The sequence below is a fragment of the Zea mays genome, chromosome 1 (assembly GCF_902167145.1).
Source record: "Zea mays cultivar B73 chromosome 1, Zm-B73-REFERENCE-NAM-5.0, whole genome shotgun sequence".
NCBI classification, from domain to species: domain Eukaryota; kingdom Viridiplantae; phylum Streptophyta; class Magnoliopsida; order Poales; family Poaceae; genus Zea; species Zea mays.
In genome coordinates, this window is record NC_050096.1 from 269264860 (window position 1) to 269279064 (window position 14205).

Sequence of the window (14205 nt, forward strand, 5' to 3'; positions counted from 1 at the left end):
ACCAGACCGACCGAGAAGACTCACTAGACCAGCTCGAAGAGGCTCGGGACATGGCCTTACTACACTCGGCGCGGTACCAGCAGTCCCTGCGACGCTACCACGCCCGAGGGGTTCGGTCCCGAGACCTCCAAGCGGGCGATCTGGTGCTTCGGCTGCGATAAGACGCCCGAGGGCGGCACAAGCTCACACCTCTCTGGGAAGGGCCATTCGTCATCGCCAAGGTTCTGAAGCCCGGGACATACAAGCTGGCCAACAGCTAAGGCTAGGTCTACAACAACGCTTAGAACATCCGACAGCTACGTCGCTTCTACCCTTAAGATGCTTTCCAGTCGTTCGTACACCTCGTTCACGTTCAAAGTCTAACCATCAAGGAAGGGTCAGCCTTGCCTCGGTAGAGTCCGACCCTCCCTCGGGGGCTAGAAGGGGGGAACCCCCTCTGCGTCAAAATTTTCCTTGGAAAAAGTCTTTCTGCCAGAACGTCTTTCGTGCTTTTTGACTACTTCAAAAGTGGGGTCCTGAAAACGACGGAGTACACGTAAGCAGCCAAGGCCGACCGAGCCGAGGGACTCCTACGCCTCCGGGATACGGATACCTCACTCATCACCTTCTGTGATAAGTAACTCACGCTCGGATAAGCGATTCCGCCGATCAAACAAGTCTTAATGCTCGAGACCTTTCTGCCGAAACGGTTTTTCGGGTCTTCTCGACTACATCGTTAGCAGAATCCTATAGACGAGTAAGAGTACACGTAAGCGGCAAGACCGATCGAGCCGAGGGACTCCTACGCCTCCAGGATACGGATACCTCACTCATCACCTTCCGTGAAAAGTAACTCTCGCTCTAACAAACAATTCTGTTACCGACGAACAAGTCTTGATACTCGAAACAGAGAAAAAAAAGACGCAGCTTTACAACACAGCAACAGTATGTTTGGGCCTCGGCGGCTGCAGAAAACATACGCATACTACAAGGTAAACCGATCCTGCAGGTTCGGACCTCGATGGAGGGGGAGCAGCAGCACCCTCGACGTCAACACCACCTTCGGCGAAGTCCGACCGAGCCTCGAATGGCGACACAGTCGGAGGATCTCCGCTCCGAAGGACGACGTCAGCACCACGCCTGGGCCATCGCCGCCAGGGTCTCCTCCAGGAGTCCGGCTCGAGCAGACGGCTCAGCCGGTCACCCCGAAGCCTCAGCCAGCTGTCCCCCAAGGACATCAGCCCGGCCCATGGCCTCGGCAACTCGACTCCGGCGCCGGTCCCGCTAGTGGACGGCCCGGTCAGGCTCCGGCCGATGAAGTCTTCTTTCCGAGCCAACTCTGCCTCTGTCCACGCTGATACCGCTGCCTCCAGCTCTGACTCATCGAAGAGCGGCCGAGGGTTTCCTTTAACTAAGCAAGAGAAGCCTCGGGCGGCAAGGCCGACTGAGCCGAGGGACTCCTACGCCTCCGGGATACGGATACCTCACTCATCGCCTTCGCACGAGGCAACTCACACTTGGTGAAGCGGTTCGGTTAGCTGACAGGCGAGTCCTAGTGCTCGAAATGAGGGAAAAACTCGGCTTCACGCCAAAAGATACATACATGTTCAGGCCCCGACAGCCACAATGAACATACGCCAGCACTCAAGGTGCCATTACAAACAAAACTCCGGTTCTGCCCCCGCGGGTATGAACAACCTCCACACCGGAGAGCCTGCGGGGCGACAAGCTCCGGGCGACTCGCCAGCGACCTCTGCAGCAGCAGCCATGGTCCCAGGACGGACGTAGCCACCGGAAGGCCCTCGTTCGCGTCCCCACTCAAGGGACGCGAACCAGACATTAAAGCCAAAAGAGCCGGAGGTCGGTCCGTAGGCGGCGCTGACGGCCCCGACAGTGGAGAAGCTTTCTCCAGCTACCACCACGTCAACACCGACGGCGACGTCCGCCTGTCCACCAACGCCGCACCAGCAAGCGCAGGCCGCTCCAAAGCGCACTGGCAGGCCCTCACTCCCGTCCTCGCCACGAAAGCAAGGACAGAGGACGGAATGTTGCATCCTAGCTGGGCAGCAACAGTTCGCCTTCCCCGGCATGGCTGGAGGACGCCTCCTCCGCAGAGCTGGAGGATGGTTTCCACCACCAGAAGCTGGAAGAAGAGGTGGTCGGCCGACCCGTGCAGGAGGTAGAGCCCCGGCTCAGCCCGGCCTCCGCCCCAGCCAGGATGACGAAGATCCTTGAAGCTGAGGGCGGGACCAAGATCGCAGCCCGGCTTGCTTCTCCCCACCCTGGAACTGGTGGTCACCGTCTTGGGTGATCACCGGCGAGGGGAAGTAGCCGGGCTGCCTGACGAAAATCCTTGAAGCCGAACGATGGCTGAAAGGTACCAATTTCCGCGAAGTTGCGTTCCCCCAATGACGACGAGGCGGAAGAACCACGGGCGCCACCCGTCTGGGGGCTCGAAAGGTGGAAAGAAACAACGCATGAGGAGAGCGCGAAGACATGGTTGCCTTTCGAGGGGGTCACCCTCCTTTTAAAGGCAACTCTCCCCACTTGCGTCCTCATCCGTCACGGGCTGAGTCTTCTCCAATACGCTCCAAGGTCCTCCCCCTACGACACGGGGGCTGGGCCCCGCGCGTCATGCAAGCTGGCGCAGGGCAGACAGGGCCAAACCGCCGCCCATGGTGCGCGCAACTGCCCAGCGGTTACGAGCACTCCTCCACTTTCGCCCAGGCCAGTGGGTGAAAGGGCGGGCCGCCATGCAGGCAGCGTGCAACCGCACCCAGGGGGACGCACCCTTTCGACTTTGACGCATCCAGCATGGAGGCCCAGGCCCACACGTCATGTAACCGGCGCGCCGGTTACTACGTGCAAGAAACTGCACCGCCACTCGCGCCAGTACCACGCCTTCTCGACTGCGGAACCAGTACCGCGACTCGAGGCGACCCTGCGCATGACCCGACAGCGCCAACCGAGCACATCGGTCACGGGCCGGTCAGCCGCGGGAGGGCGCGACGGTCGATATGGCCAGAAATGGGCCGACAGTAATGACGGTGGCAGGCGGGCGGAAGCGGCAGTCGAGTCGTCAGCAAGCTCACGTCCCCTCCTGGGATAGCGAAAGGACCTTCTCCCACGACGGAAGACGACACGTCCGCGTTCCGTTCCTCGAACAGCTCGCGCACGCGCAACGGCCGCCCCATGAACCACTCGTCCCGTCGCATTAACTCCGCGGCAGGACAGGCGACACCTTTGGCAGGCGAAGCAGGCGACGCTTCGTCTCCGCCATAATGACCGCGTCAAAAATGGTGCGCCACGTCGTTCGATTTCGTATCCTTTTCACTTCCTCTTTCTCTCTCTTGCCTCAGGGGTCGGAAAAGGGGATACTCCAAAAGGGATCCTTCTCCGCGAAGGAAGCGGGCCCCGAGCTCCCTACTGATCAGAGGTTCAAAAGCTGGCCCCTCGGAAGGGTTCAATAGCCGCCTCAGAGCGCTCGGGCTCCGCGCCCACTACTGGTCAGAGGTTCGAAGGCCGGCCCCTCGAAAGGGTTCAACGGCCGCCTAAGGCCACTCGGGCTCCGCGCCCACTACTGATCAGGGGTTCGAAGGCTGGCCCCCGAAGGGTTCGACAGCCGCCTCAGACGTAGAGCGAGGGATGACCCTGGGTACGTTCGATACATAACCGAGGCTCGGGCTGCGCTCCCGAGGTACCCTAGGACATTTCCGAGACCAACAGGAACGATTTTGTAACGGAATCCCACCAGAGGGAGGCATCGAGCCCTCGGACCCCGTCAAAAGGGGACCGGGTCCGGCAAGTCACCCGCAGGTACTTTTGGAGCGCGCCTCCGGGCCACTAGCCGACCCCTAACAAATGGGGCACGAGCGTCCACTCGGATTACCCGTTAGCAACTCACTGGAGACACCATGTTCGGCGCCCTCCGAGGGCAACATGGCGCTTTCCCCCCTCCTCCTTGCGGAAAGGCGACGCAGGGGCGTATGTAAAAAGCCGAGTCTGTCCCTGACCGTCCTCTCGCTCTATGCGGAGGCTCGGGGGCTGCTCTCGCAAACCCGGCTCCAGCCAAACCGTTGACAGCGTTAACATACCAGCCCGAGAACTTGGGACTCGACTGTTCACCCGGGCTACGGCCAGTTCGCATGAGGGAGCAGCTAGACCGGCCTAAGCATTACGAAACGTACTAAGACCTCGAAGGAGTCAAACTACTCCTCCGAGGCCTCGGGGGCTACACCCGGCGGGTGCGCTCGCGCGCACCCACCGGAACAAAAGGCAACCGAGGAAGGCCGGTCCCCTTGCAAAAAAGTGCGACAAAAGCCTCCAAGCGAGTATCTACACTCCCTTCGAGGCTCGGGGGCTACTGTCGGGGACCATAATTAGGGGTACCCCCAAGACTCCTAATCTCAGCTGGTAACCCCCATCAGCACTAAGCTGCAAAGGCCTGATGGGTGCGATTAAGCCAAGGCTCGGTCCACTCGAGGGACACGACCTCGCCTCGCCCGAGCCCAGCCTCGGGCAAGGGCAGCCGACCCCGGAAGATTCACGTCTCGCCCGAGGACCCCCTCAAGCGACGTACACACCTTCGGCTCGCCTGAGGCCCAGTCTTCGCCAAGAAGCAACCTTGGCCAGATCGCCACACCAACCGACCGAATCGCAGGAGCATTTAATGCAAGGATGGCCTGACATCTTATCCTGTCACGCGCCCTTCAGTCGACAGAGCCGAAAGTGACCGCAGTCACTTCGCCGCTCCACTGACCGGCCTGACAAGAAGACAGCGCCGCCTGCGTCGTTCCGACTGCTTGCCACTCGACAGAGTGAGGCTGACAGCAGCCAAGTCCGGCCTCGGGCGCCATAGGAAACAGGGCTCGGACTCGGGCTCGACCCCGGAAGACGACGAACTCCGCCTCGCCCGACCCCAGGGCTCGGACTCGGGCTCGGCCCCGGAAGACGACGAACTCCGCTTCGCCCGACCCCAGGGCTCGGGCTCGGCCCCGGAAGACGACGAACTCCGCCTCGCCCGACCTCAGGGCTCGGACCGACCACGTCACAGGGGGGGCCATCATTACCCTATCCCTAGCTAGCTCAGGCTACGGGTAACAGGACCGGCGTCCCATCTGGCTCGCTCCGGAAAACAGATAATGATGGCGCCCCGCGTGCTCCATGACGACGGCGGCTCTCAGCCCCTTACGGAAGCAAAGAGACGTCAGCAAGGACTCGACAGCCCCGACAGCTGTCCTTCCGCAAGGCTCCAACGCCCCTCCGACGGCCACGACATCACATGAACAGGGTGCCAAAACCTCTCTGGCTGCCACGACGGCATGTACTTAGGGCACTAGCTCCTCTCTGCTAGACACGATAGCGTACTGCTACACCCCCCATTGTACACCTGGACCCTCTCCTTACGCCTATAAAAGGAAGGTCCAGGGCTCTCTTACGGGAAGGTTGGCCGCGCGGGAGGACGGGACGACGCGTAGAGTCCCTCGCTCTCCCCCCCACGCGGACGCTTGTAACCCCCTACTGCAAGCGCACCCGACCTGGGCGCAGGACAACACGGAGGCCGCGGGTTTTCCCCTTTTCTCCCTCTCTTCTACCCCCTTCGTGCTCCACCTCGCGCCGATCCATCTGGGCTGGGACACGCGGCGACAATTTACTCGTCGGTCCAGGGACCCCCTAGGGTCGAAACGCCGACACATACCAACTATAAAAATATATTGTATTCTCTTACCAAACAATAAGTAAACAATATTTGTACTGCTGCTTTTGCTTGGTTCTAGATGGTTCCGTACTGATGGTTCCGTACTGCTGCTAACAGTGCACTCCACAGATAGCAGACACTTTACTGCTCCTCTACTTTAGATCTCTACTTTAGAGTTTCTACTTTAGATCTCTACTTTAGAGTTCCTTTTAGTACTGCTGGATACGAAAAAGAAGTCTATAAACGTTATATTTAGAGTTCAAAACTATATACAGTTTATTGCTGAAGTTAGTCTTATAGAATACCATTCCCATTTTTTAATAATATTTATGCTATAACCCATTTGTCATTGTTTTGACTTTGTAATACATCGTTTCCCTCGCAGTCACTATCTCTACCAGCGTACGTGTGCCTTCAGTCTCGACAAAACAAAACGCATGCTAGTCGAATTCGTGCTGCTACGCCTCTGGGGGCAGTTCATGGTTGCACACATGATGATGACATGAATATACGATGATCCAGGAAAACAAGAGAGAAGAGAGCCAGCCTGCCTACATCCTACGCAGGTTCAGCAACAGCGTATGGGATATACATTTCTACAGAGCATCCATGTCCATTGAGACCGGGAAGCAACAACCAGATACTCGAACACACCCCACAGCTGAACGTCCTGCACTCTAGAACGACAGCAGACTGGAAGCTCTTGCGGTTCTCTGGTAGCGTGGATTCTCAAACTCGAGGTTCATGCCTGGAAGGAGAAGAATACATATCGTTAAATTTATTAGCACCGAGGCAAAACTTATTCGTGTTAAGTAACTACGGTAAATAATCACAGATTCCATTCAATTTGATTGACGCAAGCATGGCAGAGAGGATAAAGCAGTGCAACAACTATGTGGTATGGCGCGAAATGTCCAAATATGAAACATGGGGCATCTATGATCAGCAAATTAACCTTATTCGTTCGCTCTTCATCCTATATATCTTACCAGTTAAGTCCATTCAAAGCATCAGAATATTTAAAAGCCATAAGACGGGCAAATTATCCTCAAGTGGAATTAACAAAACACCACACTGCGAGATTAGCATATTAACAGACATTTCGGTGAGAATCAACAGAATTTGCAACACGGCAGCCACCCTAAGGGCTAGTTTGGGAGCTACAAAACCGGAGGGTATTGGAGAGGCTAGAATCCACTTCTTATTCCCTCCAATTCCCTCCGGTTTTGTAGCTCCCAAACTAGCCCTAATAGGGCTAATCCACGTCCCCGCTCCTCAAAGAGCACCCCACACTAGACTATGCTGAATATTTGTTGTTCCAACTTCCAAGATCCCACAAAAGGGAAATGGGACTAGATACCCATTGTCAGATTGCTAATACTCCTCAAAGAGAACCCCACCAGACTACTCTGAATATTTGTTGTCCCAAGATCCAATATTTTGGGACGGAGGGAGTATTACTAGGGATGGCAATGGATGTCATTTATCCGCGTACCCGCGGATAAAAAATCCATTGGGCACGGTTTTGGGTACGAGTCTGTACTCATGGATACGGATACGGGTAACACTTGATATCCGTGGATATTTTTAAAACGGATACGAAAAATCAATATCCATACCCAAATACCCGAATATCCGTTAAAATATCTTGTACTCCCGTCCCAAATATGGGTAGCACTTGATATCCGTAGACAATTTTATATTTGCTGGACAAATATGATATCATGTTTGAATTTGTTGGACAAATTCTGTATGGATTTATGTTTTATCATATTTAAATTTGCTGGACAAATATGGTATCATGTTTGAATTTGCTGGATTTAAATATTTTGTATGTGTAGTGGGCAAACGGATATATCCGCGGATATCCGTTACCCGCGGGTAACGGATGTGGATACTGTTTGTTATCCATAGCGGGTAACGGGTACGGGTTCGGATATCGGATATAAGTCGTGGATATGGATATCCAGAGACACTATCCGCAGATATTTTACCCGTTGCCATCCTTAAGTATTACACAAAATCTTTAAAATGCTATGTGCTACTGACTGTCAGCTTCAGCAAAGCACAGTGCACAGGATAGTGAAGGTGTTCTTTCTCTCAAAATCGATTTCAGTCCAGATGAATTGGATTTCCAAACTAAAAGCTCTGTACCCTTGTTTGCAGACAACAAACGAAGAAAACTCTAGAACATAATACACTGCTGCCATCAATGAAAGATACAATAATGGGCACAACAAATCTAACAATGAAAATGGCAAAAGAAAACTATCAAGGTCACATTTACAGAGCCAGCCATTTTCAACAGTTTGCAACTCAAAGGAGTGTTTCTTCATCTAGTACTATAGAATAATGCACAAGTATGATCATTCAAAGCTATCTTGTCTAATGTAAAATTAACAGAATGGGACAGACCTAGTCACTCAGATATAACATTGTTTCCCCTGAAACATAAGAAAATATCTAAAATTCTATAACTAAAAAAGACACCAAAGTACCAAATCATTCAATATTGTTAAGTTAGATGCTAAAGCCCAAGTGAAACTACATATTTTCGGTACCTAATGCCCTGCAAGAGCCAAGATAGCCACTATGGCCTATATTTTCGGTCCCTCCCCTCCTTTGGTTTTAGCACCAATAGAAGGAACCACTCTTTCTCCGCTACTATCTAACTGTTACATTAGACTCCCAAGCACAATTGAAACTACATATTCTCACTTCTCAGTGCATAATGTCCTGCAAGAGCCAAGCCAAACTGCTAGCCAATAGGTCCCTCCCTCTCCTTTGGTTTCAGCAGCAACAGAAAGTATCTACTCTTTCTCTACTACTACCTCCGTTTTTGAATATTTGTCACCCGCTAGTTCATTTTTGAACTAAACCGCGACTGTGACAAATGAAAAAGAACGGAGGGAGTACTAGCTAACTTGGAACATGACAAGAGAAGTTCAACCATCGTAACCTGGCAGTGGATGTTAAGCTTATGGCCCATAGTTTAACATATCTTATCTCCAAAATAGTCACTGCCAAGTAGCTCTAGGTGAGAAGATTGCGATTTAAAGTAAAATTTGAAACTCCTATATGGGAAGTCACGCCACGAATGCATGACATGTGCTATTTGGCAGTACAGTTAATAAGGACAACAAATGGTTGACTCCTGTTGATCCAAGTGTGCAGCACCCATGAACAATATTAATGCCATCCAACATATCAGCGCCAAGTTAAGTTGCAATGCTTCCAACGTCTGCACTTAACAGTTGAGTTGCAAACACTGAAAATGGGTTTTAGTTCCTGAGAGACCCTCCTTTATAAATTTATAAGGTTGGTACTTGCCTCCTTTCATGTAAGGAAATGAGACCAAGAGAGACAGATGCTGAATCGCTAATGCAGAAGGCAATGCCAACAAATAATAAGAATAATGAAATGTTTGATCCATGGACCGTAATAGCTTCCCAATAGCTTTATTATAGCCAAATATGCAGTCAAATGCATTGATAATCAAATTAGTTCAACAAATATTTAAGCAAAACTCGTTAGAAAAGAACACCTTCAACCATTCTGAATTTTTTTTAAACTTGAAATGGGCATCCCATGATCCCTTAAGTTAAGAACTCCATATTAGATTCTTAGAAACCAACTGTAGTTGAAGCATTACTGCATTAGAGCTACTGTATGTATCATCCTTGTTAACGGTGTGATTGATTCCAAGAATCCCAAAGACTAAAAGCTTTGGAACTCGGTTGTAGTTGCCTAGGGTAATTTAATTGATTGTTAAAATGAACACAAGCAAGGATGATTTTTTCTGTTATTAAACGCTGTGACTCATGCAAACTAAGACAGCAAGCTGTTTTGTTTGCCAAATGATGCTAGTACAATGTCAACACGCTTGTATACCCAAATATACCTAGAATCTATCTTCACAACATCTCCCCCCTCCTCCCCCTTCAGATATGCAGGAGAGATCTTCACAGCATTCCTTAAACAACAAATGATAAGTTCTGTCCCATTTAAACTCTGAGCCAGGCCCTCTGGACCCAAAAAAAAAACATCGCCACATAAAAACTGTATGCATTATTGAACTCGTGAGCATGTTTTACACTAAGATCCATCTGTCACAGCAAGTCAACGACTATAGATAAAGGTAAAACCAGACCTCCAATTTCAAGTGCTCGTTGTGAAGGTCAAATCGGATCTATAAGTCTCAGTGTGAAATCCAAGCACCAAAAACTTACAGATCAAAGTCCTAAGGCAAATCTATATGTATCAGAGCCGCAGAAGAGAACTACTGAACATGAAAGAACCTGAGCGGCAGAGATCAAAATTGAGCCAATATTTCTACCTTACGATTTCATCATCAATCAAGTAAACAAAAGCGGGACTAAATTCCCATCCACGGATCCACCGCCCAACTGGTTCGACACTAGGCAACTTATATAAGAGTAAAGACGTAAAAAATACCTGCGCAACGGGGAGCAGCCCAAGCTCTCCGATGACCCCAGCCGCGCCGCGCAGCTGCGCGCCAGCGCTGGAACCGCAGGTGCGCACCTCGTCAAACATGGAGGCTGATAGCGACTCCGAGACGAAGCCGGCCTGGAACTCGATGGTGCCCTGGTCGGGGTGCGCGACCATCCCCGTGACGTAGACCCAGAGGAAGAGCTTCTTGGCCTGGACGCCGGAGAGGTCCGAGATGGCGCCCCTGGAGAGCTTGCCGGTTATGGTCCTCTCGTAGTAGACGAGGTGGGAGCCGAAGTGGACGTAGCAGGTGCTGGCGAGGTGGATCTCGAAGGCGCCCGTGGCCTCGTCGAAGCTGTAGGAGGTGACGGAGTCCGGGATGAGCCCCTTCGGGAGGCCGTACTTGGGCAGCAGGTCGTTCGCCGCGCCGCTGAGGGACGCGGCGGACGCCGTGGCCGCGACGGCGGCGGCGAGGAGGACGAGGACCACGAGGCGGCGGGGCAGCGGAGACATGGCCGTTGCGACTTGCGAGTTTGGGGAAAAAAGAGTTCTGGTGCTTGCTTTATTTTAGCTTGTGTGTTGCGTTTTGGGATGTGGCAGACTGACTATTATATAGTGCCTTCTTAAACTGGTTCTTGACTATATAGCTATCTGGATTTTGAACGAGTACATTTTTTTTAATACGTATCAAACAAAGTACTTACGTAGCTATGATTAGATACGGCGATGGAGATTTCTCAGAAGTCAGAATATGTTCACACATCACATCATGACTAATCAAGCAAAGACTTAAGATTGTACACTTGCACTACCATTCTTTTCATTCGATTTGTGTGTGTTTGTGTGTATGTTGGCATTTGCATTAGGAGTTGATAAAGAAACACAAGAAGTCCCCTTGGTGTCTCTAAATCCGCTGTGGATTAACACTTGATTTGAGGCTCCCTGTGAATGAAAGAAATAAAGAGTGTGTTTGGTTTGAGGAATGAAGTGATCCATCTTCTTCTTACTCTTCACTTTTTTATTTGGTTTGTGTAATAGAATAGGTTGATCCATCGCCACCCCATTCCTTATAAGCTAATAATTAGCATATATATGAGGAGTGAGTTGATTCTACTAAAATAAATGAAATAAACTTATGATACATCACCTTATAAAGTATAAAGTGACTCTACAAACCAAACACAGCAAAAGAAAGCGAGTCCGTGCAAAGTGATCGACGTCGGCCAGCTTATGATGATGTTTGGCACGAGGTCGCCATCTAGAAGCAGCGGGCCATTACGCTACGTCGTTATCGTTTCAGCTGGAGGGTCCTGATCTGTTCTTCACCGGCCGATTCAATTAATTTCAGCCATCAATCAGTTCAGGATTCTTCACGGATAAATCCGAGATAGAAGTATTCAGGCGACAGCGACCAGGTAGCAGGAGCAGTTGGTCTTGATCGCTAATCCTGTCCTCTAGTACATTGTTTGGACCGCATAAATTTTATAGGACTAGCTATTGTTATCCGTACGAACCGGTGATATGACTCTAAGGGTATGTTCTAATTGTTAGTCTACTAATAAGGTATTAACTGGTTGTTGTGTTAGAGCAGTCCCAACCCTCCACGTCAACTGGTTTCCATAACATTAAATAGACTGCCACATAGGCAAAATGATGATATGGCAAGAGCGTTAATGAAAGAAAGGAAAAAAAATGAAGACACTGAGTCTCATGCAGGAAACCATGTCGGCTCAATCTCCAATGAGCTAGGACACCGCCCCAACACCACTTCTACCATATGTTTTATGGAACTATAGTAAAGCCTCGGATACCATGCACGTAGCTTGCGACCCCTCGGCATGTGTGAGTTTCGCCGTTTGAGTTGGAAGATGTAGTTTCTACAACTTATGTCTTGATGATGTGACAGCATAGACTCTACTTAGGCACAACGGAGGGTTGGGACTGCTCTTAGAGCAGCTATATTAGCTATTGAAGAGATATAATTAAATATTAGTTGGTCTATTAGCTGACTCATTCTAAATCTTCCAACTAATTTTAGCTACTAACTACTTTCTCTATCCTAGAAAATCCTAGAAAATAATAAGTCGCACATATTTTTAGAAAAGTCAACATTTTAAAACTTTAACCAACAATTTAGCAAAAAAACGTATATTTTTATTATATGCATGTTATATATTTGAATTCGTACTCAAAAAATACTTTAATATGATGCTTAATTTGCATTTGTAGATATCATATTGTCGGCGTTTCGAGACCGGGGGGTTCCTGGACCGACGAGTGAAATGTCGCCGCGTGCCCCAGCCCAGATGGGTCGGCGCGAGACGGAGCGCGAAGGGAGGAGGAGACGGGCGTGAGAGGTGGAAATCCCGCGGCCTTCGTGTTTGTCCCGCGCCCAGGTCGGGTGCGCTTGCAGTAGGGGGTTACAAGCGTCCACGCGGGAGGGAGCGAGCGGCCTCACGCGAGCACCTGTCCCGTCCTCTTCCCCGCGCGACCCACCTTCTATAAGAGGGCCCTGGTCCTCCCTTTTATAGGCGTAAGGAGAGGATCCAGGTGTACAATGGGGGGTGTAGCAGAGTGCTAATGTGTCTAGCGGAGGAGAGCTAGCGCCCTAAGTACATGCCATCGTGGCAGCCGGAGAGGTTTTGGCACCCGGTTCGTGTGGTGTCGTGGCCGTCGGAGGAGCGCTGGAGCCAGGCGGAAGGACAGCTGTCGGAGCTGTCGAGTCCTTGTTGACGTCCTCTTGCTTCCGTAAGGGGGCTGAGAGCCGCCGTCGTCATAGAGCGTGCGGGGTGCCATCATTGCATGTCTGGCGGAGCGAGCCAGATGGGACGCCGGTCTTGTTTCCCGTAGCCTGAGTCAGCTTGGGGTAGGGTAATGATGGCGCCCCCTGTTGACGTGGTCGGTCCGTGCCCTAGGTTGGGCGATGTGGAGGCTCCTCCGAGGTCGAGGTCGAGTCTGTCTTCCGAGGCCGAGGTCGAGTCCGAGCCCCTGGGTCGGGCGAGGTGGAGACCGTCGGCTGAGGCCAGGGCTGAGTCCGAGCCCTGGGGTCGGGCGGAACGGAGTTCGTCGTCTTCCGGGGCTGAGCCTGAGTCCGAGCCTTGGGTCGGGCGGAGCGGAGTTCGCCGTCTTCCGGGGCTGAGCCCGAGTCCGAGCCCTGGGTCGGGCGGAGCGGAGTTCGCCGTCTTCCGGGGCTGAGCCCGAGTCCGAGCCCTGGGTCGGGCGGAGCGGAGTTCGCTGTCTTCCGGGGCTGAGCCCAAGTCCGAGCCCTGGGTCGGGCGAAGCGGAGTTTCCTACGGTGCCTGAGGCCGGGCCTGACTGCCTGTCAGCCTCACTCTGTCGAGTGGCACAGCAATCGGAGCGGCGCAGGCGGCGCTGTCCTTCTGTCAGGTCGGTCAGTGGAGCGGCGAAGTGACTACGGTCACTTCGGCTCTATCGACTGGAGGACGTGCGTCAGGATAAAGGTGTCAGGCCACCTTTTCATTAAATGCCCCTGCGATTTGGTCGGTTGGCGTGGCGATTTGGCCAGGGTTGCTTCTTGGCGAAGACTGGGCCTCGGGCGAGCTAGAAGTATGTTCGTCGCTGGAGGGGGGCCTCGGGCGAGACGTAGATCCTCCGGGGTCGGCTGCCCTTGCCCGAGGCTGGGCTCGGGCGAGGCGTGATCGAGTCCCTCGAATGGACCGATCTCTGACTTAGTCGCACCCATCAGGCCTTTGCAGCTTTGTGCTGATGGGGGTTACCAGCTGAGAATTAGGAGTCTTGAGGGTACCCCTAATTATGGTCCCCGACAGTAGCCCCCGAGCCTCGAAGGGAGTGTTAACACTCGCTTGGAGGATTTTGTCGCACTTTTTTTTGCAAGGGGACCAGCCTTTCTCGGTTGCGTTTTGTTCCGGTGGGTGCGCGCGAGCGCACCCGCCGGGTGTAGCCCCCGAGGCCTCGGAGGAGTGGTTTGACTCCTCCGAGGTCTTAATGCCTCGCGCAATGCTTCGGCTGGTCTGGTCATTCCCTCATGCGTGCTGGCCGTAGCCCGGGTGCACGGTTGGGTCCCAAGTTCTCGGGCTGGTATGTTGACGCTGTCAACG

The 14205-nt window shown here is 52.3% G+C and overlaps 1 protein-coding gene across 1 annotated transcript; it reads right to left on the reverse strand.

Annotated features, from left to right (window-relative positions):
- Window positions 1-6103: 6103 nt before the first annotated feature.
- Window positions 6104-10688, reverse strand: LOC101202720 (uncharacterized). Its single transcript, NM_001327742.1, has 2 exons — window positions 10133-10688; window positions 6104-6425 (listed from the first exon to the last, which is right to left on the reverse strand). The coding sequence occupies exons 1-2, from the start codon at window positions 10637-10639 to the stop codon at window positions 6420-6422; spliced, it is 513 nt and encodes a 170-aa protein (NP_001314671.1). The 5' UTR covers window positions 10640-10688; the 3' UTR covers window positions 6104-6419.
- Between the last annotated feature and the right edge of the window lie 3517 nt (window positions 10689-14205).